The sequence below is a fragment of the Solea solea genome, chromosome 1, assembly GCF_958295425.1.
Source record: "Solea solea chromosome 1, fSolSol10.1, whole genome shotgun sequence".
Classification (NCBI taxonomy): Eukaryota; Metazoa; Chordata; class Actinopteri; order Pleuronectiformes; family Soleidae; genus Solea; species Solea solea.
In genome coordinates, this window is record NC_081134.1 from 44,434,880 (window position 1) to 44,462,635 (window position 27,756).

Here is a 27,756-nt window from a genome sequence, read left to right on the forward strand (position 1 = left end):
GGAGGACTCTCTCTCTCTCTTTGCTCACATCTGCCTGCCCTCGTTTCTCCTGTGTAATCTAAGATACTCTCAAATGTCAAGGGTGGGACAAATGGGGGCCATTCCCTGCTGTAATGGCCCCAGAAATGGGCTGGAATGTTTCTCCTTCTCCACCTCTCTTTGTGTCTATTTTCTATTTAAGTGTATTGCTTTGCTTTCTGTCCCCTGTATTTTTCAGACCTTTATACCAATTGTTTTCTTTTGTTCATGTTATTTGAGTTTGTTTTAACATGTTTATTGAGAATAGCGTGTATAACTAATCTGTTGCATAACAGCTCTGTACAAATTCCTGTATAATATGGCCATTGCTACATCTATGAAGTGTTTCTTAGAAATGTGCCCTCAGGTTTTGTGGCTTCATTTGCAGAGTCTTGCATTCAGAGCCTAATAATTATCCGCACACTAAGAGAATGACGCCGTATTCTATAATCAATTTCATTTCTGAAGTTCAGTTAGCAAAACTTGGTGAATGTGTGTTTCCATTTTGCCATGAGCAGTTTTCATAGTTGTAATTACTCTCCCTGTATTCATGATAAAAATATGTATGATAGGGGAAAAAAAGAATATGCAGCTATATGCATTTTTTTAATTCTGCTATAGTCTCTTGGTACAGCAGTGTACCTTAGTGTCAAGTGCCTTGATACCTAAGCCCCATGACTTTGCACTCTAACATTTATTGGTCATTTTAGGTTAAATGAGCAGCTAATTTGTATATTATCTATTTCTCTTTGCTTTGGATTAGCATAAGTGGAAGCAGAAATGTTGAATGCATCAGAATGAAAGATCAAAGTTCAGTCAGCAGTTTTAAAGGCAAAGGTGTTTCTGACTGATACCAGTGTTGATTATCTTATGGTTGACCATAGAAAACAAATGGCTAAATACCAGAAAGCTAATACAGTCCATTTGTCTATATATTATGGACATATTAAACATATATCATCACATTATTGTGACTTTTTGTCACAACTTGCAGAGAATCCTGCTGCTTTAGGAAAGAATGCTCCCTCTGTCATCAATCTGAATAAGGGATTTTTGTACAAGCTAGGAAAGAAGGATGCATAATTGAGCCTAAATAGCCAAATTCATTCATTTGATTGTTGGCGACAGCAGACCTCTCAACAGTGTAATTAGGAGAGCTAATGGATGGAGGCACGTTAGATCCATCAATGCTAATGATAATTGCTACTTAGGAAAGCGAATATGCTTCACAAACATGTGGCCGATGCCTCCACAAAATCAGAACCAGCCATGACATCTAAAAATATGATGGAGCTGACTTTTACCGCACGTCGGTGACACCCAAAGAGGCACACTCAACGGGCACAGCTGGGCCGTCTGGGCGGGTATTCCACACCGTTTCATCCATCCTTTTTAACTTCCATCCATGTGGCAGGGAGATGGCGAGCAAAGCAATCGCACCGTTCTCCCTGCACCGAAAAGGAACCACTTCTGAACCTGTCAGCCCTGATTGGTTAGTGGTTTATTCTGCTTGGTGGGTTGGCAAGTTCTGTGGCTTTCAGCTCCTGTAATAATTTTTTTTGTGTGGATTCAATAAGTAGAGACACATCACTGCAGAGGATGATCGCTTAAAAAAACCTTTCAATTTTTTCATACCTCACGGTCAAGGATCTGGTTTAATGGAGAGGTCTTTTCACTCAATAAAAATCTTAACTCAGGCTACGACTATTAGAGATAATGTTTCTAGCTGAGAACATTAAAATGTGGACTCGTTTTACTGCCCTTTACTATTTTTTTTCCTTCTTTGTCTTTAAGGGCAATCGGGTGTTTGGGTCATTACAACCGGACTGGCTTCGAGGGAAGAGGGAACTTGTTATTGTAGCTCGGGTTAATGAATGTCACATGCAAGAAGGGGAAGCAGTACAGGAGGAAGAAAGTGGAGAAACAGAGTACATTTTATTGCAGTGATATGTCGCCTCTAGGCTCGGAAAGAGTAAGTCTTGTCTCGGGCCCCATTGTACAAACGTTAATGATGTTTTGCCGGCGCCCCAATGACAGTTTGTTAAGCGAGACTCATTTACACGTGAAGTCAGCGGCCGCAGTTTCCTGACAGCTGACAACGAGGTCTTTTTTTTCCTGCTCAAGCCTCCGTGGGCCTCATAAAGTCATGCCGAGCATGTTGTTCAGGCCTCACCTGTGTTACCCAGAGATGTTATGACATGCTGTAGATGACATGTTGTCGAGCAATAGAAATATTAAACCGAAAAAAAAAAAAAAAGGAAAATGCTGGAGAAACACGGCAGGCATTTGTTCTGTGTACAGCTGAATGCTGAAAGAGAGTAATAGCAGAGAAAGAGCTTTTGTTCTGGGGGTTTCCACAGAATGCCTGAGCTTATAAATGAGCTGATTAAGAAATCTAACCAACTGTTTGAGGCTTATACAGTCTGTCATATCGTTATTCCATTGCCTCAGATTGTATTGCTTTTGTAGAGCTATATCAAACAGACATTTATAGAGGGAGGACAGATTATTTCCATGGGAAAGCTTCGGGCAACAGAACTGTTATATTGTTAGAGCAGCGGTTTGTCGCCTTCTCTTTGGCTTTGCAAAGAGGGCTAATGTTCTCGTTTGACACTAGCGGATTGCTTTCTTTCTGTGCCTGAAGAAAGAAAGCGAGCTAGTACATTTGAATCGGTGAAGCGAAGGTCGTCGAGAATTACATTCACCCCCCCGCTGCTGCCATGCCTCAACCACCCCCAAACCCATCTCCCCTTTTTTTACCCCTTAATTTCCCCACAGGATTGACAAACTGTTTTCACTATTAGCACTGTGGTAAGCTGCTCCCTGTATGTGTGTGTGTGTGTGTGTGTGTGTGTGTTCAGGTTTGCTGTCAGGCCCACCCAGACCCAAAACAGACAAGTCGGATAAATAGGTTCATGGCTTAACTGGATTGTATTGTCATGAGGAATAAGAAACACAACAGCACTAGTAATAAAACATTAATAAAAAAAACTTGTACACGAGCCCCTGAGAAAAGGAACTTGACAATGCAAGAGGACACAGTTAAGAGGCAAACGGCCGGAGAAGTGGAACCACCCTGCTCCTTTTAAAGTCGTCCATGTTCTGAAGTTAGATAGAGAGATTGTTAACTTTCCTCTGACCCTACGGACGAGTCCCCGCAGGTGTTTAGAGGAAAGGATTACAGCTACATTTAACACAACTGGCAACAGGAGAGTCCTTCGTAGGCGTCAAACTGCCATGCCAAGCGTTTCCCATAATGTCTTCCAGATGATAAGGGCTTGGATCAAGTGTGTGGACCCACTGGTGCAGAACTGGCGGACTTCTGGCTGACACGCTAGTCATTTAGACACAAATGGAGACATTTTGGGTGTTTCTTCTTTCTTAGAATACAGCTAGGAACCCCAAGGCATTTTCCCCTCTTCCATCTGCATCCTGTCTCCCACTGTGTCGCCTTCACGGGGGCCACGCATGCTGATAATGGGCAATGAACCGCTTTTCTGGGGGTGTGATGAGTTGACATGGAGGCAGCAATGAGATGATTTCTCTCTTTGGATGGTGAACAATGAGTCTGTGAGGAAAGACACAATGAAAGCATTAGCTGATTGGCTTCGATTCACAGGCTTGCATGATTTTATGCTACACTTGCATGCACTATCCATATCCATAATGCTGTGCATGTACGCACACTTGTATGCGCACATATCATGCATATGTTCACACAATCTCGTTCAGCTTCTTCAGCTGTGTTCTTCAGCTTGCTCTGCTCTCCCTCTCCGTCTCGGTGATGCATCTCAACATCAATTTTTTAGGCAGCGCTCAGCTTTTGACAGTTGCAGGGGAGGAGTCAGAGAGCTGCAGAGACAGAGACTCTGAGGTGAATTATAAGTCTGCTGATAGAGCAAAGCAGACCCACAGAAAGATTGATGCTCTCTGTTGTGAGCTGTGAGTCGATGGAGAGGAGAGGGGTTGCAATCTGAAAGCCCTTGCTACATCTTTTTACAGTATTCTTATACCTCTATATGGGGCTGAATTATTAGGGCAACATGTTTAATTGTGACCTTTCTGACATTATTTTCAGTTCTTATTTATTCTGTGACGCTTCTGTTGAATATGTACCCTGTGATGGTTTTAAAGCAAGATGGAGCCTTACTATATCAGTTACCTTCAACAATATTAATGACTCATGCTGCAGGAATGAGAAATTGAAGACATGAAATGTTTTCAATATTTGTGTAATGGATTTTTTTTTAATTGGCTTAGAACTTAAAACAATCTTAGGTCTGAAAAACAGAACAATGAAACTCCAGCTTCTGTTTTTGATTCCACTAACAAAAAAATAAATACATTTCAATTTGAAATAACAGGACTTCACTGCAAGAATGACAATTACATCACTACAGCAGAAACATGATGCCTTCAAACTAAATAATGAGTAATTCCCTGGCTGCTTAGTGCAAAGCAGGGGTTGATAACACTGTAAACACTGTGTGAAACTAGTATTTTTTTGTTACCAAGCTATAGCTGATAAAGTAGCTGAAACAAAGTGGTGCTTGTGGAAGCCGAAGCTTCTGAAGTCAAAGCGAAGAGAAGTAAGCCAACAACAAAACAATCCGAGCAGGGGATTTCAGAGAAAGCAACAGAAACGAGCTGGACTTAAAAGTGATTCGACTCAAGTGGAGACAAGTGAATATTTCACGCTAGTTTGTCATTAATTCTGTAATGAACCTTAACCCTTTTCATGGAGTGGATGAAAAAAACTTCTTATCAAGGCTCACTGAAAGTGGTTCAGATTTATTTATTTTTTCCAAAATTCAATACAATACCTTTAACCTGAGACACAGACACCCGATGTCTTGACTGGCTGTGGCAATTTTGTTTTTTTGTTTTTGTTTTCATAAACGTCAGGTGACTGAAACCACTTACATAGAGAAAGGTTAAGACTGCGCGTGTGGATACATGTGAGGCCCCACCTGGGGAGCCCACCCTGAGCTATCATTCAAAGTGTAAATCGCCTTTTTGTGCAAAATCCCATGAATTAAGTGGGTTCAAAATTGCTAAGGCGGCCTGATGTTTTGACAGTAATTTGGCAATCAAGGTAAAACTGTGAAAATAGGCCCCTTTGCCCAGAGGGCACATACTTTCTGTGTAACAGAGGCAGCATGTGTGTGATTGAATGTACTCGCTCACCTGTTGCCTGTTTTACTTTACATACCTTCAAATCAATTTGTTCACTTAATGTAAGTGTGTGAATAGTCGTGTTTTGTTTTTTTTCAGTTGGTGTCTGATGAAGATGGAGGATCAGGGCAGCGTTAGATTTTGAGCAGGAAAATGTTCAATAAGTAGCCCGCATAGCTGAAAAGCTGGCGTGAACAGACGTTCCAGGCAATTAGGAACTGTGGAAACCTGAACCTAAATCTGCTTTTAGAAGGGAGCTTGCCTCGTCACTCACAGTCAAAACACAGCACGGAAAAGTCATCTGAATCTTTGTGCAAGAGTACACACACACACACACAGAGGCACTGGAATAAAACTAACTCTAGCATGTAATGTTAACTTTTAAAAACTGCCTGAAAACATATACAGTGACAACGAGACGACCACCCTCACTCCCTTTTTTTTTATTATTATTTTTTATGATTCCAGATTCCATACTACTGCATACTGTGTGTGTGTGTGTGTGTGTGTGTGTGTGCGCGCCTGCGTCATGGCTCCAGTTCCCAGTCCTATTTCAAAAGCCGTTTCCCTCTCCTGCTCCCAAACTCTGCAACGACTCAATTAAGCGGCTGCTCCTTTTAACAGCCGTGGGTCTGAAATTCCATTTGAACGCAATGTTTGAAAGTGTATGTGTGTTTAAGCGCTTTACCACCTGCTCCGTCTGACTCGGTATGCCGCCCCTCCAGAGCCAAAGGCCAAAAAAATGACTCACGTTTGATTCCATCAACATCCCATAGTCTTGTACAAAGCCGTCACACACATGTTGTGACTGTTGTGTCAGTGTTCTCACAAGGTTAAACAGGACATATGACTGTTCAGGTTAAGTTCACTAGTTAAAGGCGTTACATAAACCTGACCCCAGCACTGCCGGGAGCAGTTTGTGTGTGTGTGTGTGTGCGTGCGCGCGTACATGAGCCAGGTCAATGTAATGAAATCAATGCCTGCCCACCTGTTCTCCGAGTTTTAACCCGAGACCTCATTAGTACATGGTGTTTTATTTCCACTACATTACCTGCACAATGTGTTGTGTGGCTCTGTGTGTTTGTGCTCCTCAGTGTATGAATGAGAGAGAGTGTGAGTATGTTTGTGCTTGTATGCAGCCGTATCCTAATTTGCCACTCGTGTAATTAGATCCAATAAGACGTCAAAGTGATTCGACAAACCAGACAAAGTGAACAAAATGACTTTTAACACCACAGTGTGACTGACGCTGCACCTCTTCCTCTTCAGATATGACTACGTGGAGGTGCGAGATGGCGTGGATGAGAGCGGTCAGCTGGTGGGGAAGTACTGCGGGAAGATTGCCCCCTCCCCGGTCGTGTCTTCGGGAAACCAGCTCTTCATCAAGTTTGTGTCCGACTACGAGACCCATGGAGCAGGTTTCTCCATCCGATATGAGATCTTCAAGACAGGTGGGTGGCCTGACGCAGCTGTGGCTTCGCTTTAGCCCAGCTGTATAACACGTGACAACAATAGCTCCATGGAACAGAGGAGGCTTGTGCTCTTTGTACTTGAAGATTCATAACCCTTCTGTTTTTCAGCTGTATGAAATTCAATGCAGACTTCATAATTGGCAAAACATTAAAGCTGCAGTAGGCAGATACTCACACTTTGGGATTGAAAGTGTAGGACATCCTGAGCTCCTCATCATAAAAATGAACAGATACACTAGTTTCAGATGTGATAAATGGCTGAAGGTAATCCCGCTGACAATTTCTACCAATAATCACGCTTGTTTTATGGCATTTAAATAACCAATAACATTTCAATAACCTCCCAAAAAATCCTGCCTGCTATACCATTAATATTTTATTAAAATCAAAATCCCTTATTTGACCTCTCGGTTTCATTAGTGACTGTGACGTCACAAATAATTCCAGCGTGATTTCTCTTAAACTGAATCCATCATCATACTAACATAGCAGGATTACAATATAAATTCTCATAATGGGGGAAGAATGAGCCTCTCGGTCTAATTTCATGGTTTGTTTGTGATTTAGTCGAAGCACCAGTGCATCAGATTATACCCTCACAATATGGCAGGCAATATGCTCTATTCAGAGCCCATGAATCATACTCCCATATGTTCCATGGTTGTAGCTGTTTGCATCCCATGTGAATTATAGCACAATAAACAAGGGCATCATTTGCTTTGATTCAACAAATGTTGAATCGAGTGTTTGGTTTGTCATCAGATGGCAAGACAGGACTAGCACGGGACAGAGCATGAACTCGCCATTATAACTAATGACTGGTTGTGGTTCTTGTGTTTTCTAAGTGCTTATTGGTTTTCCTTCGTGGACAGTTTTGCCTCTTGGCAGCCACCTTGGTAACACCTACAGGCAGCTTAACACGACCAGGCTCCTATTTAAATTAATGGGGAGAGAGTTCTATGTTCACATTTAATGGTTTGCTGGGATACAAACACGATGTTTGTGGAATCAGCGGACAAATCGGATAGAAAACTCTCAAAATAATGTTTGAAAATGCCTTATGCTTCTACTTTATGCATTGGATTACCCAGCACAGGGCTTGAACAAGAGGTTGCAAATCAGCGTCACATTCATGAACCTCGACTGCGTGCTTGTGCTGCAGTGCAACAACAAGATTGACAGACACTTTTCCAGTTTTGGATGTTAAAAAGCAGGCCTCGTCATAGACATGGGTGGGATATGAGTCTTACTCTGCCATCATTGTTGTAATGGAATATTCTATTCAAAATGATGTGAAATTCTGGGATTTTTTTTTTAACCTGTCCTCTATGACAATAAATGAGTAATCATGATTGATTAACACCCACAGAACCAGTCATATAAAAAACAATTTGAGCTTTTTGTTGTCAAAAAAAACAAGCATTTTAATTGGACATCACAGTTGTTCCAAAGTATTACATTGTAGCCATTGCTGCTGTGGTTTTTTCATGTATCTCGTTATCCGGTCAATTTGAGGTTCCTCCCCCCAGTGTTCATCCTAAAATAAGATTATGGCTCATTTAACCTTAGGAATCGTGTATGATAAAGTAACAATTTCCTCAGGAGAAGTCTATCTTATCAGAGCACAGCACAACATGAGGGTGTGTGCCCTCATTGTTTGGCTGCCTTCCTTTGTTTGGATTAAACGAAGCAGGAGGAGGACAACGCATATCTGGAGAGCGACTAGCAGACAGGTGCTACGGACTCCGGTTTCATTAATTAACCTCAGCAGCTCTCTATGAAATGGCCCCTGTGACCTCAGAGACAAGATGGATGGCCCTGTGAGGTCCCTCCTCTTCTTTTTATCTGGTCTAGAGTGTGTGTGTGTGTGTTTGAGCCTTTGTGTGTGTGAACGTGTGTGTTTAAGCTTGTGCGTGTCACCATCACGGTGGGGCAGCTGGTGTAGTGTGGGTCCATTTAGGAGATCAAAGCGACGCTCCACCCACGACATACGCAAACTCATCAGCACTGCCTCATTCCCCTTCATAGGCCAGTTAAATCTACTGCATTCTTCCTCATTCCAGCTCAGTATTTCTCATTTCATCAATTAGCCTGAGATGATTGTAAATGAGGCGTGTTAGGGCCCAGTAGCGATATGGCAGAAGATGCAGAACACACTAAAGAGGGCACTAAATGAGGAGGACGTAAGTGGGGATAGAAGATGGACAGTCAGGACAAGAGAGTCATAGCTAGATGAGAATTTGGGATTTATTATTATTATTATTATTATTATTATTATTACCATTATTATTATCATTATTATGATTATTATTACCATTATTATTGTCATTATTATTATTGTTAGGTGTAGACTAAATCTAGGAAATATTTCACTTTCTGTTTCTTTAGTTGATCCAGACCTTCATAAAGCTTTGAATTTACTCTGCTGCCATGCCAAGAGCAACACTCTGAGATTAATTAACAACTCTGTTTGTTGAAGACAGAAAGGGAGATGGAGAGCGAGAGAGCGAGAGAGAGGGAGTACAAGGCAGAAAGAGAGATACGAGGCTAGTTTATTAGCACAGCTTATCAACAAGCAGCGCATTAGTTGGGAAAACATTGTGTTGGCTAACACATGTAACGTTAATGATACACAGATGGTCTGATAACAAATAGAGGAACGGGAGGCTCACGTTTGTGAATGCCAATGAAGGGCAATGCAAAAAAAAAGCTGAGTGTTTATCAGTGTGATTAAAGGCGTGGAAATCACTGGAGGTCAACCTTAGGAACTAATAATTCCTTTCATCCCAGGATTACCACAAGCAAAGGTCACATGCAAGATAAATATATACACAAAAAGCAAACCTATGCAAAGAGAGACTCAAATCAGGGATCATATGCCAGTGTTTACATATGCCGTTTTACCCATTTAAGCTGTAAACAATGTAAATACGCTCTCTCACACATTGCAGCATGCTGGCATTGGCAGCCTTGGCTTTCATGAGCAGTAACCCTGCAAAGTGTCTAATTGGAAGAGAACAGGTTGTTTTGAGGCTCTCTGTGGCCACTTCCACATCACTGTCTAACCCCCTCCACTCCTCAGTCCCATCCAACCATCTTAATTAGCATGGGCTATTTATTTTATAGCCTGCAAATTGGCAGCCTCGCTCCACTGGCTGAAGTCTGGCAAGAGCCAGGAAAGCAGTGTGATGGTGTGAGGGACAGAGATAGAGGGAAGGGATTTATGAGAGATTCAGGAATATATATAGTATTGTTTCTCTTTGCTTGCAGATACAGATGTTAATGAAATGATGAATTTAAAAAAATAAATAAATAAAACATGATAATAAGAAGCAGCAAAGACAAACAGCCTGAAAAGTTTGGGAAACCGAGACCATCGAAATGCGGTCGCTCTGCTTATCATCCGATTTAATTTGAAACCCTGGAGTGTTTTTGGAAACATCCAACGGTTTTAAGTATAAGCATGCACACACGACATATGTTTTCCTTTAACAGTGCAGCAGTTTGCTCTGAGCCACATCAAGGCTGCGTGGCTGAGGGCCCATTGAAGTGGGCGCAGAGGCAGAGATAGTGCCATTTACACAGCACAGAGGAGCTCATCTTCATCTCCTCGCTGTAGCGCAGCAGAATGACTGACTGCTGGTGGGAGGCCTCCCTTGTTCACCATCGTTCACACAGAAACCCTGTTTATTGTGTCACCGTGATGTAGGCACTTTTACTCTGAGCACACACCTGTGAAAACACTTCCAAGGTGTGTGCATGTGTGTGTTGGGTGGGGCCTAACACAGGGTACATTTTGCTTTCATGGACAGCACACCCTGATGGCATAGGTCACATCTGGCATGGAGAAGTACTGTCATCACACACGCAGCCCTCATGGAAACCCAAGACAACAAATCTCTTTAAAGAGAGCTGGAGGGAGAGTGCAAACCTCCACCCCTGCCTCCCCCCTGTGCTTTCCCCCTGCCCCCGAATCCCAAGAGCACCGTGTCTTCCCGCACTGGATTTGGGGGGGAAGTGACGTTCTCTCCACAGTCAACACACTAAATTCCATGTCGGCAGTGCAGTGCCTCAGGGTGGGTGTGTGTGTGTGTGTGTGTGTGTAAACCTGTCAGTCCCATCTGTTTGAATGGGTGACAATCCACAGGCTTCATGGTTAATGTTTGATTTAGTGTTGAAAGAGTTAATTTCCCTCTGGCAACTAATGTCTGTGTGGTGTAGGTACAGGTTGAAAGAGAAGAGCTGTGGCATAGGAGTTCATTGTTCAGTTTGGGTTATTTATTGTGGTTAGTTTTTAAATAGGAAAAAGCCTTATACTTAGACAAAAGAGAAACTGAATCCTCTGTAGTACAGAAAAGGGTGTAGGCTGAAGATAAAGCTTATTCACACCTACCTTCTTGGTTATGTCAACAATAACAACACTTAACAATTTGAATAATATTCTAAAGCCAAATCATTCTTATACATGTTTTGCTTATTGGTGAATGACAGTGAAGGGGGTGTGGGGGTTGTTAGGGGTGGAAGGGGGTGGCACACCTTCAGTCCTTGTGGCTCCGGCCCCTAATAACCCTGACTGGGGAGAGGGCAGTAGATGATATATGTGAAAAGGAGAGGGAGAGAGATTAAAAAATAAAAATAGTGAGAGGCTATACCATTTAACGCCTGCTCCCTTGCACAGTTTTAGTCTAATGATGAACACCCAGTCTGTGCTCTGTGTTCAGCACTTAGAGCAACAACTTAATAGATACATAGAGGACAAGTCTCAGGAAGACTAACAGTTGAAAGGCAGCCTTTTCCCTTAATGCTCAAATATACATCATACCACATTTATCTAAGATTTATAATAAATCTCCAACACTTGCAAAGACTGACATCAGATCTCCATTAAATATCATTTTACCGGCTCCAACATGTCCTGTTAAGTAAACTCTAATCAGTCAGAGAGTGAGCAGGGCTGACATTTGTTTACTCCCGCCCCTCCAGAGGAGTAAGGCTTGACATAAAGGAGAGCAAAGAGAATCCATTACTGTCGGCAGTAAACGTTGCAGCGCCTGGATGGAGGTTGACAGTAAATGTGGTGCGTTCAAGGTTTAGCTCCTTTTCTCTCTCCTGACTTCCCCTCGTAAATCCAGCTGTTTGTTTAAAAGTATAGCGGACGTGTCCGTGGGTGCGCTGTGGTCAAGCTGGTGTTTCTTTGTGTGCGAATGAGTCAGACCCGTCATATTTACAAAACCCTTTTCTGTTTCCTGTTTTCAAAACCTGCCTTTGTCCCCATTCCCACTGCCAAGGTGATGAGTCCACCAGGACAGTGTCAGTGAATGAGTGAGGGGGGGGCATGGCATTTGCCTTTGGCTAACAGCAGGGATATATTTTCCTCCTGGAGCTCCTTGTCTACAAAGACGTGAGGAAACAAGATACTGTCACCACAAAAAGCACGTCTGCTGTCACTGGACGACTCCCTCACACAGACATCAGCACAAAGCATGCTGGTTGTAGCGAGGGAAGCTGGGGACGATAGCCCTCCCATGTCGAGACCCCAGATAAAAGAGATCTGTTGGGTGATTATTTTACCAGTGGGAATGAGGGCAGTGCTCTTTCTTCTCCTGACACTCTGTTTTGTTGTGAGGTCTTCACTCTGTCCTTTTCTTGAAGGGTGTGTTGTTGACACAGACACACAAAATTTGACAATAATGCAGTCTGGCCTTGGCTCAGGCCCCGTTCAGACCTGTAAATTATGTTTTCAACCAAGGCTGACTTTACAAACTGTACCCATCTGTGTCTCTATATGAGTGCATGTGATAGGAAGAGAGAGGAAAAATGAGCTGGTCAAAACTGCACTACTTACGCAGCTGTAACATGACATGTGACTAATAATAATAATAAAAAAAGAAATAATAGCAACCAGTGTTAATTTTGTGTTAGTGGCTAATAAAATAACATAGGGGCACTGAGAAGGGAGAAGTGTACAGAAACCCCTGGGTCACTGAAGCTGAAGCGATCAAAGGATTTTAAGGGAGTAGGCGGACTTTAATGCATCCTTAGGACAGATTTGCATTCACTCCTATAAACAGACCACCATCAAATGTGTTTTTTGTCATCTGATTTGTGTCGCATTTCATTTTGTTCACACCTGTGGTGAGATAATTCCAAACATCCTTGCATATATACTGTACATGTAAATGTGATTTTGTCTTCAAATCAAAAAAACATGTAAAAATATATAAATATAGAAGATTAAATGTTTTCATTAAATGCAAACATGCACACAAATAGAAGAATAAGGTACATAACACAATATTAAAAATATATTAGCAAATGTACAAGAAGGAATAAAGTATTGGAATCAAATGTAAAATATTACAATAAAGTGTAAAAAAATATGCCACACTTAACTAAGATGTCTTAAAAAAACAATACAGATGAAATAGTTTGGATAAAGTGCAACAACACAAAACCCATGCTTCTTCACATGCCTGTTCATTGTTTGGAGTGAACCATTTCCTAAGGTGGACTCTGTTCTGGCTAACTGCTGATCTGAGATAAGCGTCAAGGTGGAAGCTGTCGAAATGGATCAGGAATTTGAGCCAATATCCACAGGAAATTCAACACACCAAACTAAATTGCGCCAATACTGTAGCTGTCCAGAGCACTCAGGAACCACGGGCACCTATTTTAAAAGAAGCATCTTGCATTTGTAGTCTTCTGCCCCCAACCACCCAAAAACTGGCTGACATTTCTTCATAATATGGCATGGTGAAGTGCAGAATGGCAGCATCCGTCCACCCTCTCATCCCAGGGAATGCTCCCACTCAGCAAAATCGTTCTGTTTTCCAGGGGTAAATATGAGGGGAAGCTGTGAAATTAATGGTGCCCACTGTGCTCAAAAAGCCACACTTTAGCGGTTGCACTAAATGTCAACTCTCTCTCTCTCTAGAGTCAAAATGCCGCTTGCCGTGGCTTTCAATTTTAGAAAAAAGAAAATGAAATGGCTCTTGCTTCTTTCCTACTCCACTGGTGGACAGGCTGAAGTGGGCCTGATGGTCTTGAATTAGGGGCAAAGTGAGATACTTGAATGACAGTGGAAAATGCAGTTTGCCACATTCATTTAAGCCACAATGGCTGTAGCACAGAGGCACTATCTAACGATAACTCTGCAATTTTAGTCTTGATCGGCACCATCTGCTCCCATAATGCCGCCTGTCAGAGTACCATAAAAATGATGTTATTCTAACAATTCTGCCACTAATGGCACCAAATAATTGTCCTGCTCTTTTTTTCCCCTCAAAGTACTGCATATTCAGTATGTGCAAGTTTGTGCAAAGCCAGGCTTGCTAACACTCTGAAACAGTGCTTGAGCTGGCATTATTTACACGTCCTAATGTGTCTTTCCCTGCAGCTGCTAGCATATTTTTTATTTTTTTTTCATCATGTGTCACTCATTCTCAAATCATAATCTCGTGCCCACGGTGCTGTGACAAGTGGCTAACATGGGGAATGTGCTAATGCTCGTCATCAGCTGACAGACAGCTCTCTGGGGAGCTGTGAATAAATATTTTGACTTTCCCTCGTGTAAAACTGTGTGTTTAAGTGTGTGTGTTGATGTATGCACAATCATTGCCCTCGCCTTCCATCATTAACACCAGAACTTTGCCTAAGCACCTCTTCTATATTGTGTGTGTGTGTGTGTGTGTGTGTGTGTGAGAGTATGTGAGAGAGTTTTTCCAGAGTGACTCAAACTGTTTATTCATTGTTTCTCGATGCTATTGTAATTGAGTCCTTTCACTAATGTTTACAATCAAAGTCTCGATGTCGAGCAGTTATAGACAGAAAGTGTGTAAATGGATGTAAACAACTGGGAGATATAGCCTCTCAATGCCTCCCCCACAGTCACCTAAACAGATCCTCCTTTGTCCCTTATATCATCTTATCTTCTCGCTCACCTCCTTGTTTCCTGTCCTCTTTCCTGCAGGTCCTGAATGCTCCAGGAACTTCACCTCCAACAGCGGTGTCATAAAATCTCCTGGTTTCCCAGAGAAGTACCCCAACAACCTGGACTGCACTTTCATGATCTTTGCCCCCAAGATGTCTGAGATCATTTTGGAGTTTGAGAGCTTTGAGTTGGAGCCGGACCCAACACCACCTTCTGGCGTGTTCTGCCGATATGACAGACTGGAGATTTGGGACGGTTTTCCTGGAGGTGAGCGAGCAGAATATTCAGAAAACATCACTCTTGTGAGGAGGAGAAACTAAAAGTGTGCTTTAAAAGCCTTTGCTTAGACACGGTTACATATCAATTAAACACCTTCAACCTTGGAGGTCTTCTTCAAAAAGGCTTTTAAACACATTTTAAGTATTTTTCCTCCTGCTCTACACAAGTGCCCGAAGTTGTGCTCTCTACATTAGTGCCACAAAAGTCTGCACCTTGTTAGTTGAATTCACTTTTGCTGCCACCACCTCACACGGTACAGCATATTAAACTTCACTCTAATCCCATTGCTTAGAAATCTGCAGTCTTGTAGTGGGAAAGAGAGAAGGGGAAGGAAGGGGGTGTTCAGCTCCGCTTCCCACTGCTTTTCCAGAGGGAATGAACAGCTTTACACTGTATGATGGCATTATCCGGGTGGGTGGGATAACTGCCTTAACCCAGCTTGGCAGGGCTCCAGGAGCCTGTCGTCATGAGCGCATAATGCTTCGTCATCACTCATTGCCGGACTCTGTCTGATTACAACAGCCTCCCACCCTTCCTTTTTCTGTCACAGGCTGTATTGTGTTGGTGGATTTGTTGATGTCAGTACACTTGGGAATTCATAGTTTAATGTATGCTGTGATATTTAAGTCATTACCTCGCTGCGTCTCAATGCATTGAGTGCACAATCCAATCATGCAGGAAATGACTCAAAAAGGAATTTCCTCTAGACATTTCCTCGTGTTTCCCTCTAGAGAGAGAATAAAACAAGTGCTTATTGAATTGGATTTGGTCCAGTTTGGTCCTGATTATAGCCAGAATCTCTCTGTCACAGAACTGAGCAATGATAGGTTCGGGCACACAATAAAATATTGCCTTTAAAAAGTATTTTCAAGTCCATGAAAACAACAGCAGGTGAAGGGAGAGAGAGCAAAAATAAAGGGGGAAGGATGAGCAGCGTTCAAAGCAACGCTTTCATTGCCCAAGATCAGGCTTTGAACTCAGCAAGTAAAATCTCCTCTTGAAGTTTTTGGTTTTTCTCCTGGCTGTTCCAGCACAGGGTGCAGGCGAGATGAAAGCTGTTGTCACCCATCAGTGGCTGAGAATTGAAATTGTTTTTTATCAGTGACGACTGGTGGGGTTTAAGTGTCAATATATGTGCCTATTCAAGTGGATTTACTTTAAGTTTAGTCACCTCACATATATGCTACTGGCTTGACATTGTCAGCTCATTTGTACGAGCTTCCGTCAAGGTGGGACATGTTTAATTTCAACATAAGTAATGATTAAAGCTTGGTTCACGCCAAATTTCTGACATTATTATCACCTTTTAATACATGTCTTATCGAAAGGTACCTCAGGGAAAATACGTTCTATTTGTGACTCAAAAAAAAAAAGTGTTATGACACACAGCCTCATGTAAAAATGAGTCAGGGGTGGAAAATAGTGCAATGGCCTTTTGCCTGGCAATTCCTGTGGTGCCTGCTGGATCGATAGTGCATTATCACAGAAGGCTGGGGTCATGCTAGAAGTCAGGATGCGCAGAGCTGACCAATGTCCGGGCAAATACAGGCCTCCCTGACGGGGGGGGGACTCACACCTCCCTTCTTGGCACTACCTCTTAAAACACACCCTGCTGGTCAAGCAATGCAAAGTAAAACACTCTACTCCCACATCCTATTTCCCTGCGGACAAGAGACACAGAGTTCATAGCAGGGTTCTTTGAAATTGCACAGAAATTGTGGAGGCACATAGATAATCTAGGAGATAGGAAACATAGTCTCGCACACACCTGGGTTACAAAGATTAATCTTGAGCCATCAAGTCTCTGTCTGTGACACCCTATGGCCTTTCATGCAGGAGCTGGGCTAGAAAAAGCATGTTTTGGATGACAGGAGGCCACAAGGAGGCAGGACTGTCACTCGCCGCTGATCACAGCATCACTAATCACAGATAAGCCACAGGTCCTTGCACACTAACAGGAGCACACACTGATAAATGTGCATGGATCGCAGCACACATCAGAAGCGTAGGGCCAAGGTCATTATGCTCTCCTGCTCTCCCTCGTTACCACATCAGTCTTTCCCCATGTCTCCCCGACTCTCGGTCTCCCAGAGTCCTCCTCCTTTCACTTGCTGTGTTCCATGCCCCTGCTTTGCCTTTCTTCCCAATCTGTTCAGTGGAACATGTCCTGCTCATGCTTTTATTGCTCCCTACTGCCTATTCTTTCTGCCCAATATAAACTCACTCAGCTTTGGCTGCATCTGCCTCCAGTCTGCACAGGAATGAAAAAACAAACAAGTTTTGGTAGGGAAAGACGAGGCGTCTGAAGTATTTACAGCCGTCAAATAAACGGAGATCATGACCTGTCCACATCCCGGGTCCCTGTTCCGCCTTTCTCTTTCTCTGTTTGACGAGCAAACAGGCAAAGAATGCTTAGAGTGTCTTCTTACGCATTGGGGGTCATGTAAAAAATGCAGCCGGTGCCATAGACACACTCATTTTCACACCTCCACATGGGGGAGCTGCTAGTAAAAGCCCATCTGTGACCTCACAAACAAACAAATATTAACCTAACCCAAGTCTGACCGAGTAACAATGTTACAATGTGTTTCTCTCTCCAGTCGGTCCATATGTCGGGAGGTACTGTGGGCAGAACACTCCTGGTCGGATCATCTCCTACACTGGCATCCTGGCACTGACAATCAACACCGACAGTGCCATCGCGAAGGAGGGCTTCTCTGCAAACTTCACCGTCATTGAAAGGACCGTTCCCGAGGGTGAGCCCACACACAAAACCACTACAAGTCAAGAGCGATGGGATTGTCAGGGAGGCACCAACGGAGCGAGCCAAAGAATGCAGACATGAAAAGATCTGAATAAGTGAGGTAGAAATTAAATCGGGGTCCAGAGAGACTGGACCATTGGAAGAAAATATGGGTTGCAAGGATACTACCGTATTTTCCGCACTATAAGGCGCACCGGATTATAAGGCGCACCTTCAATGAATGGCCTATTTTAAAACTTTGTCCATATATAAGGCGCACTGCATTATAAGGCGCATAGAATAGACGCTACAGTAGAGGCTGGGGTTACGTTATGCATTCATTAGATGGAGCTGCGCTAAAGGGAATGTCAACAAAACAGTCAGATAGGTCAGTCAAACTTTATTTATAGATTACAGACCAGCGTTCTGACAACTCCGTTTACTCCCAACATGAATAAACAGCTGTTTTATGTGATGTGGTATTTCGTTTATCTTTTAACAACAGCAGGGTATAACATGTAGTGCAACATTTATATCACATAGTGGAGGGGAACTTTTCCTGGATTCAATAAACACGTAAAAAACAGTCTGATACTGTTACGGTAAATCAAACGTTAGTGCTATCACAATATAGTAACACTCGAAATAGTGCAAAGCAATAACAATATATAAATAACTCAACGTTGCTCAAACGTTAATGTCACACAACACAACACACAAAATAAACATGTAAAGCTCAAGTTATTCCTCATCCGCGAATCCCTCGAATTCTTCTTCTTCAGTGTCCGAATTAAACAGTTGGGCGAATACGGGATCCAACATGCCCGGCTCCGTCTCGTCGGCGTCGTCACTAATCGAGTCAGTGTCGCTGCTGTTGTCTAGCAGTTCAGTGACAATTCCTGCCTTCCTGAAAGCTCGGACCACAGTTGAGACTGATATATCAGCCCAGGCATTTACGATCCACTGGCAGATAGTGGCGTATGTCGTCCGGCGCTGTCTCCCTGTCTTGGTGAACGTGAAGTCAGCGGCTGCTTACCGTATTGGTCCATATATAAGGCGCACCGGATTATACGGCGCACTGTCGGCTTTTGAGAAAATTTGAGGTTTTTAGGTGCGCCTTATAGTGCGGAAAATACGGTAAATTAAAGCTAGTTGACTAAACATTAGAGGTAGGTACTGAGGCTTCATGCTCCTGTTGTGACACATTTCCACTCATTTAACAAAGCACAGGGGTTATTAATTATTAAATAAACACCTCTTTCCTCGTCATCTGAGAGATGTGTTGCCTTTGAGAATTCTTGTAAACGGCCTCCTGTGGTTTACGAGTCCAACATTTAAACACTGTGGGACCAGACAGGCTCCGAAAGACAGCCTCCCCACCGCGCACACACACACACACACACACTCATGCCCTAAGGTTTTTTACTTACATGCTGCATCGTCGTCACAGAGTTTGACCTCCCACCCCATTTTGCAAAACGCTCCAACTAAACATTTCATTAAGGAAGAAGAGCAGCGGTAGGAGTCATAAATCTGTCCACAGAACAGACCACCCCAGACACACACACACAGAGTCAGTCTTTGAATAGCAATGGAGATGGATGACATTCAGCAAATCTACTAATCATCTCCAAAGAGTATTTTGTTTTGCCCAAAGGGAAGACAGGGACTGAGCACATACACACACACACATACACACAATAAACGGTCAAAACATCCCTGCTGATGTCAAATCTTGACCGTTTACTCTGCTCCGAGTAGCTTTAATCACACATCTAAGATCAGATTTCACAAATTAAATGTTCACATTCAGCATAGTGAAATATCTGACCCCAACATACTTTCATTTGCTCAATTTGCTCTGTCTTCCATCACCAACTGAGAAGTAAGTACAAAAAATGCCCAAACTCCATCTGCGCTTTACCACACTCGTACCACTTAAATCATTTCTAGGTACATTATGCATAATACACAGTGGATTTTCAGTCACTTCTGCATGGAAAGATGAATGTACTGTTGAGAGATGATAAGGTGATGAAAGGAAGCTGTGTTTTCAGTAAACTACAGTAGATGATTTTGGTCTGTGTACAAACGTCAGACGAGAGCAGGCAGCCAACGAAGTGAGCAGATAGGTGTGAGACAGTTTTCTCAGCCTCACACAAACACTCAGTTCACTCATGCGTGAGCACGTACGTATGCAAGTGTGCACTGACACTGCAACACTCACACACACACACATACACACTCTGACCCAGTGACAGAGGTGTTTTAGCTGTGTGGCAGATGGAGAGGCCATCTGTGTTATAGCTCATAGGCAGCAGCCATATAGCAGTTCTACACCGATCCTCATGCTGTGCCCTCGAGTGCGTGTGTCTGTCCATATACACACGAGCACCTTATAACTGCGTATTTAAATTAAAAATAATGTGAACACAATTTTAGTTCACATTATTTTTAATTTAAATACTTTTGTAATCTGCTTTCATAAATCTGCTGCTACTGTTATTAGGGTTCGAGCACAGGGTGTGCCTTTCCCATGCCCCAAAACTCGGGTTTGGGGAATGTATGTCGAAAATTGGATGTGGGAGGGGCCAATACTTGCACCGCCCCGTCCAAATTCACCCTGAACGGCACAATTACCGTACATGCACAAAACTTACACGCGTTCATTAGGTCGGGACGGTCAAAAAATATAGTGAAGACCTAAGCTCTAAAACCAACAGGAAAGCCGCCATCTTGGATTGAACGTTCACTAATTGGCCATTTTGGCGATCTTGTCCTAGAGTTTACATGCGATCATCTTCAAACTTGTTTTCATTTAAGTTAAATGTGATTCATTGATTTATTAATTACTGTATTGGTCCATGAATGACAGAACATTTGAAAAAATTGCAATCAGTGTTTCCCAAACCTCAGAATGACATGTTTAAATGTCTTATTTTGTCCACAAACACCAACATATTCAGTTCTTCCAGTTTAGAGAACAAAGATTGGTATTCAAAACTCTAGTGCATAACTTTGGATATGAACAGATGTCCTTTACATTCCAACCACTGTCAAATAAGTTCACACAATGCTGACTAAGCCTTTCAGCTCCACACAACACTTCCTGTGTTCCTAGGTCTTGTGTTGTCTGAGGACATTCCCGTGCTGCACACAGGAAATCATTTGTTTTATGTCAAGACAGATGGAGGCAACAGTAACATTGCATTAGTAAAGCTGATTTCAGATGGAGTATGATGAAAACCCAAATAGTCATCGATCAATAATCAATGAATTGTTGAATCCCTGGTTTGAAATGAGGTGCCCTATAGTCAAAGTTGTCATCAGCTGACAAAGATGTAAATAAACAATAAAAAGAAGAATTCTCCATGACTGTGTAAACATGTCTTCACATACCGCCGTTGTTGTGGTTATACAAATCTTGGCCAGATGAAAAGGTCATGTCACTTTGTCCCATCCGTTGCCGCAGCTCTGTCCACGGTGGTGTCAGCAAGTCTGACCTCCAGTGGATGGACAGACTGACCCCTAGCTGACCCACCTCAGTCTTTAGGCCACGGGTGCCCTGTAACGGCTGTCCCATGTCAACACAAACAAGGGAAGCCACAGCCTTCCACGGCTGGCTAGGTCGTTGGGTGTGAAATGTACCCCCCAAAATAAAGATACTCAATGCATCTAAACTCCCCCAAGAGACCAAGAGATTTCTGTGCAAAAAAGATTAGTTCCACGCAGGGATGTGAGGGAAATGGGTCCAGTCAGTGGAAGAAATCAGCGGGGTGAAAGACACTTAAACGCCTCATACTGGTGTAAAGTTAGCCCACACTTGAATGTTTTATGAAGACACTTTTACATCTTAATGTAGAACACTTCAATCCTTCTTCCATTAAAGAGTAGAAAGTGATAGAGAGAGAAAGGATTTAGTGAAGCATCACTGATGCGCTGTTCTTTTCCAGCCGACAGAGCTGAGTGCCTGTCGTGTGATGTCCTGCTCCCTAGAGATGAGCGCGTGAATCAGAAGGACACTGAAAGCACATGCTGGGTACAGTCTGGTGCTTTCAAACTCAGCAAAAAAATCTTTTTTACTCACCCTATTTCCATCCTTTCCTCCCACCTTCTATCTGCTCCCCTCCCCTCTCCATTTCCTCCCCCACCTCAGACTTTGACTGCAGTGACCCATTGGGAATGGAATCTGGAGAGATAACATCAGACCAAATCATCGCTTCATCCCAGTACAACCCCAGCTGGTCCCCAGAGCGCTCCAGACTCAACTACTATGAAAACGCATGGACTCCGGCCGAAGACTCCAACAAGGAGTGGATACAGGTACTGCCTTAGTTACTTTGATTGGTTAATAATTGATTTTTTTTAAGGTAGTTTCAGCTGCTACTGTTGGAAAGTCTTTTTCAACAGTCAACAGAGGCAGCGGCCTGAGTCATAAAGCAAGGGTGTACACGCAGTGGGAGTGTCTGTGTTTGTCCTTCAGTCTCTGGAGGTCTTGTCTCTCCATAACACTCTGACAAGAACCAACAATCCAACAGTTTCGATGATGAATGTCAGGCGTCCTGATGGACCTCTGGGTGGTCGAGTCCACACCTCACAAAAATTGCCTGTGTCTACTCTCTGTCACTGTCTACCTGTCTGTGTCTCTCTCTCTCCCTTTCCACTGTCTTCCTGTCATACCTGATAACTTTCCCTCTCTTTGATAAGAGAGCCCCCCCAGGGCATGTTGGTATTTAGTCTAGGCATCCTGCCTACACACACACACACAGTCTGGTTTGGTTTCCATGATTCAGAGGACCATTAATTGCCTGGAGACTTACTTAAACCTTCGCCATAACTACTACTTGTCTAACCCTAACCTCATCCAAACCATACAACTTGTCCTCGCCTTAAAATGTAATGATGTACATTATGGGGACTTGCTTTTTGTCCCCATAAGGAAGACAAGCCACCCCAATTAGACTGTGTAAACAGATTCAGGTCCCCATAACATGAGTAACACACACACACACACAGACATGGATAGGCTGTGTCATATTTTTCTGTCTGAGGCTTATCTCCACTAAGCAATCATCACCCACCAGGGAAACTTGGAAAAAGATTAAAGATTTAGTTTCTCCAACCTCAGATGGGGATAAGTCACATATTCCAAGTCCACTCACAGTACAACCCCTCCCCCCCCCCCCCCCCCCCCTCACATGTGACACAACCAACTAAAGATCTACATAGACAAATTTGTACCATGTTTGATTTATTAACAGAGAACCTCCAGGCCTTGTAAATGCCCAGACTGTTTTTCTTTTTCTCCTGTTTTTCTACACTTTCTGCTTCATTGCTGAAAAAGTTTTGGCCCCTGCATATTCCTCAAGGGATGAATAATAGAGCTGACCCAAAGCCAAATATTTGCTCGGGGAGGGCCATAAGCAAGCTTTTGCTTTATTATTGCAATGAAAATATTGTCATGGGGCCCCCTCGTTGCTCCTTTAGACTAATTTAATCAAGAGTGTGTGCTGGTTCTCGTGTATTGATGTGTGTGTGTGTGTGTGTACGTTGTTGGCTTTGTTGGTGAGTAGGAGACCCCATCATCCTGTAAAGGAACCCAGCATGTGTCTGAGTGGACCAGAATTCATGGCTTCCCTCATCACAGCTCCAGCAGTTGTCCAATGCTCTTTATTGCATTAAAATATTTGTCTCTCCAAAGGCAAAGTCTATTGTTCATAGTTTTTGCCCGTTAGCCTTTTTGTCAGTGGCAATTACAAGTGATCACAATGATTTGTTGCCACTCAAGACAACCCCCCCACACCACCACCACCACCACCATAATATTGATCGTATTATTGAGAATTTGATTTGGTAGTGGAACCAGGATTTTACAGGCTCTAATGGCCAAGCTGAGTAGCCAATACTAATGAGATCAGAACACAGAAGACTGTGCCTTTTCTCTGTTTGTTTTTGGGTTTTTTTTTATGTTTTTTGTATTTTAAAAGCAGGAAATGAGCAGAGTTTGTTTGTCTGAATATCTGTTTTCAAATGAGTGTCATGCACATCTAGTATGATGCACTCTGTGAAGCCCAATTATCACAAGTGGTATTAACAGGGTTCAATTCCTCAGACGCTGTCACATCACGTACATATCATCTCAGTCTGTCCTTAGATGCATAATCAATTCATTATTTATTTTCATTATCACCCCCAGACTGCAGCTTGATACCAAGAGGATTATTATTCATGACAGGCGGCCTTTTGATTGCTGGGCATTTTCTTTCACTCGTTTCCTTTATTTTTTTGCTGAACATAATCCAGATTTGCCATTCATTTTAATGCTGCCTCATTCTGATGCATGTAGAAGAAGAGAGCAAGGGACTGGAGTCTGTGTGCGCTCTTGTCTGGGTAATTAGATTGGTGTGGTGTAGTTCAGAATTGAGTGCTGGGTTAGCCAGGTCATTAATTGTTCCTTTGGTGAACACAGAGATGGACAGATGTCCTTTGAGGCAGCTGAGCAGGGAGTAAAGAAAGACACTATACCCCCCCACTTCCTTTTAGATGGGCTGCATTTCTCTCCTCTCTTCTGCACTTATTTTTCTCATATCTCTTTAAAATTAAGGGCTACGGGTCAACAGCAAGGTTGGGGTGGATTTGATCATATTATGTGGCTGCATGTGCCGTGGCTTTAAAGCATAGCTGAAGAGCAGGATGGTTGCAGCAAAAATAAATGAAGGTACACCCCCCCCAGACTATTGACTGATCCTTGCTTCATGTATTGCTCGTCTGCACAATACATTTGTGTGTAAAAGGAAGGTTCATATCTCCAGATTGGCATGCAACTTACAGTTCCTTTGGGATTGTGACAAGCGGCAAATCGCAAAGACGCTGACACGGTGTGGAATGGCAAAGATGTCAGTGGAAAGATCCAGTGGCCATGATGAGGCACCACAGCACCAGTGATGCAATAAAAGCAAGAGTGGATCTCCATCAGGCAGTCTCAATTGATTGCACATACACAAAACATGAATAATAGAAAGTGTCTTAGAGAGGACCTGACTGTCAATACCTGAAAGCCTCTTTATTGAGCATCTCATAATGGCAATATACTGTATGTTATCCCACATAGCAGGACTAGCTTAGGGGTTTTTTATCCCTCAGTTCATGCGTGCGCTCCATTTCTGTGATTTAGTTGCACTGTTTCCTGCCATTATTCTCAATGTTCTTTCTATGACACACATATAGAGCAATTATTTAATCACAGAAGGGCTGTTAAGATTCTATATTCCACCAACCACATATACACATTGACACACAATAAATACAAGATAAATCTTGAGTGTCAATCTACACATAGAGACAGGACAGAGAGCAGAAAATGAAGTCTATGACATAGGAATGACAGAGAACCCATATATATTTGAATTATCCCTTGTAATGTCTTTACCCTTTTTTTTTATTTAATTTTTTTTATTTAGTTTTTTTATTAAGAGTTCAAAACATTAAGAAGAAGTAGGGTGGGGGAAGCGTGGCCAATTTTACCAGTGTTTCCTCATGTGACGGTAAACAGCACTGGGAAACCTCAACTACTTAGCAAAGACAACACGTTGACTTCCACTGCCTGACCAACCAAACAACCACTAATTGTACATTTCCTTGACGAAAACACCGCTCTGGCAACCGTAGCATTTCTCTTTCCTGCCGTCCCTATAATGGAGAGGCTAAGATCAGTCTATAAACCAGCACATTCTACCATATCCTGTTTTCCTTTTCAACCAAATGTGCTTCCAATTACCCTAGGTCAATGAGTTGCAGAAATGCCCCGTTTCGCTGTCATTGTCTCCCACTTCACTTTTTTTCCCCCGGCCCAGGGCTTCCTGCTGTGACGAGTGATGAGAAATTAGAATATGGACTGGTAATTAACAGCGGCTTCTCAGTTGATGAAGTGCAAGAATTGGAGGAGCAGTGCCAGGCATACGTCTGCCAGTGAGATCATCATTGCACGGCACAAGTGGAAACAATGGAGGCTGTCTGTGCTTCCCTGCTCCCAGGCCTCACTCTCAATTAGAAAATCAATGAGAGGATAGAGACCCACAGCTGAGCGGAGAAGCCCAACAGTGGGAGAAGAAATCCAAACATGAGGGATGGCATGATGTAATGACATTAAGTGCAGCATAAGCACCCCAAGACAAAAACTTAGTTTGGCCATAATCAGTGCCATTTTCAGTGTCTGTGTTGCAGACAAGGGAATATTCTGAGAGCCTCGCATTGAGCCATCATCACTGAAGAGTCATCCTCAGCTGTTCATTCCAGTACCAGATCACCCAGCAGCTCCCAGACATGACATACCTTCAGGTTGCTCCCTCTTCCAACCCAATTACTGTTTCTTTTGGTTTCATAATTATTACTCACACTGTTAGTCATGTGTGTGTGTGTTTGTACAACAAGGCTTAAAGTCTTAAAGATGATTCATACAGTAGGAAAAAAACAAAACTTTCCCTCAACAGTTATACAAGAAATCATTAATCACACAGCAGTACAAACACACATCACACACAGCAAACCACACACCGTTTTATTTTATTTTTTTTATTTGGTTTAATCTGTTCTCTTACCTTTACATGCCTCTTTGTCAGGGAGACAGATGATTGGTGCAAAGAAAGACATGCATAATTTAAAGGCCACCAAAGAGGTGCCGCTGCAGGGCTATAAATAATGTGGAATACTGTCAGGTGAGTATTGTGATAAATGGACGTTCATGAGTGGAGCTCATAGGTCCTGCAGCATCAGAGTAATACAATTTTCATGAAACAAGAATTAATTACACTCTCAGGTAATGGAGATACTCCAAAAACCACCCACTATCAATACCATGGTACTCCAGGTGAAATTAGTGAAGGGATTTTGGGATGGATGAAAACCTGGTGGGGAGGTGGTTGAAACCTTATAGAGAGCTCAGTCTCTCCTGGGATTGGCTCCGGTTTCTCCTATGACCCTAAGGAAAAGAGTCTATTCAGACCAAATGTCATACAAAGTAAATTTTTTACAGAATTGTATATGTAAGAAAAAGGTATTTGTGTTGATCTAGTGGCTTGGGATGATTCTGTCTTTTGTCCTGCTCCTCTATGACTTTTGAACACAGACTAGTTAGTGCTCCCTCATCTCTCAGCCCCAGCATTTCTCTTGCTGTTGTATTTGGTAAAGGAAAATGCATCAATGCATTTCCATAGAGGCCTTATAGTTACACACGCACAGGTTTGCACAGCCCTAACCTTAAACTATAACCAGCCAATTCCTAACCTTAACCTCATTAGGATCAGGCTTTGGTTTCCGGAGGAAATAATGGTCCTGACAAGATCAGTTTCAGTGTCCTGAATGAAGAAATACACACACTCCCCCTTGCCAGAACAAAAAAAGGCATTTGGTAAATTTCTTCCAGACAACGGCTTGTTGCATGCAACTTGGCAACTCAGTTATAAGGTAATCAAGCAGCAAAACTGCCTACCACCCACCCTTATTCACCATCTGCACCCACACAACAATGACTAGGCTTTACTCTGAAATACATATCATGTGGCCTTCCTGCACATCTTAGTCACACCGGACAGAGACAATTCACTGGACACTGCAGATAGACATAATCATCACGCTCAGAAATTCCACTGCTGAAGACGAATAGCTGGGAAAAATGCACACTGACACACATGAGTACATTCTTTGTTGGTTATCTCCACATTTACACACATAAGCAGTAAGTGCCTTGTCGGAATGCCTGATGTGGGTTTTACCACAGTGATCTAATTGCAGGCACACCTGACGTGACAAGCCCGAGCATGGCTAATTCTTTTTCTGCCTTTCTGGTTTCATTACCCTGTGGAAGGACTCCAGCATTGGCTGTTGTGAGGCAACACACACAAACTTCCACAGCGTCAAACATAGTTTGAACCGTGCTGGAGCAGGAAACCAGAACACAGGGGAAGTTCTGCCCACAAATCAGCATGCCATTGCTGCATGGAAAGATTCAGACAGGTCTGGGTGACTCCTTACCCTGCCTGACATTTTTATAGCTCCAAGAGTATGTGTGTGTTTGTTTGTTGTTCCTCCAAATATGAGGTAGTTTGTGCCAGCATGCCCAGGATGTATGGTGTAATTTGTCT

At 42.9% G+C, this 27,756-nt stretch overlaps 1 protein-coding gene across 6 annotated transcripts in view; it reads left to right on the forward strand.

Annotated features, from left to right (window-relative positions):
• The window catches only part of nrp1a (neuropilin 1a), a 65,170-nt gene that overhangs the window by 15,350 nt on the left and 22,064 nt on the right, over positions 1–27,756 (forward strand). For all 6 annotated transcript variants that reach the window (XM_058626746.1, XM_058626727.1, XM_058626762.1 and 3 more), the window contains 4 exons: positions 6,463–6,644; positions 14,635–14,862; positions 17,475–17,630; positions 21,774–21,940. In XM_058626746.1, coding sequence (XP_058482729.1) covers positions 6,463–6,644; positions 14,635–14,862; positions 17,475–17,630; positions 21,774–21,940 — 733 coding nt within the window. The remainder of the gene's footprint in view (positions 1–6,462; positions 6,645–14,634; positions 14,863–17,474; positions 17,631–21,773; positions 21,941–27,756) is intronic.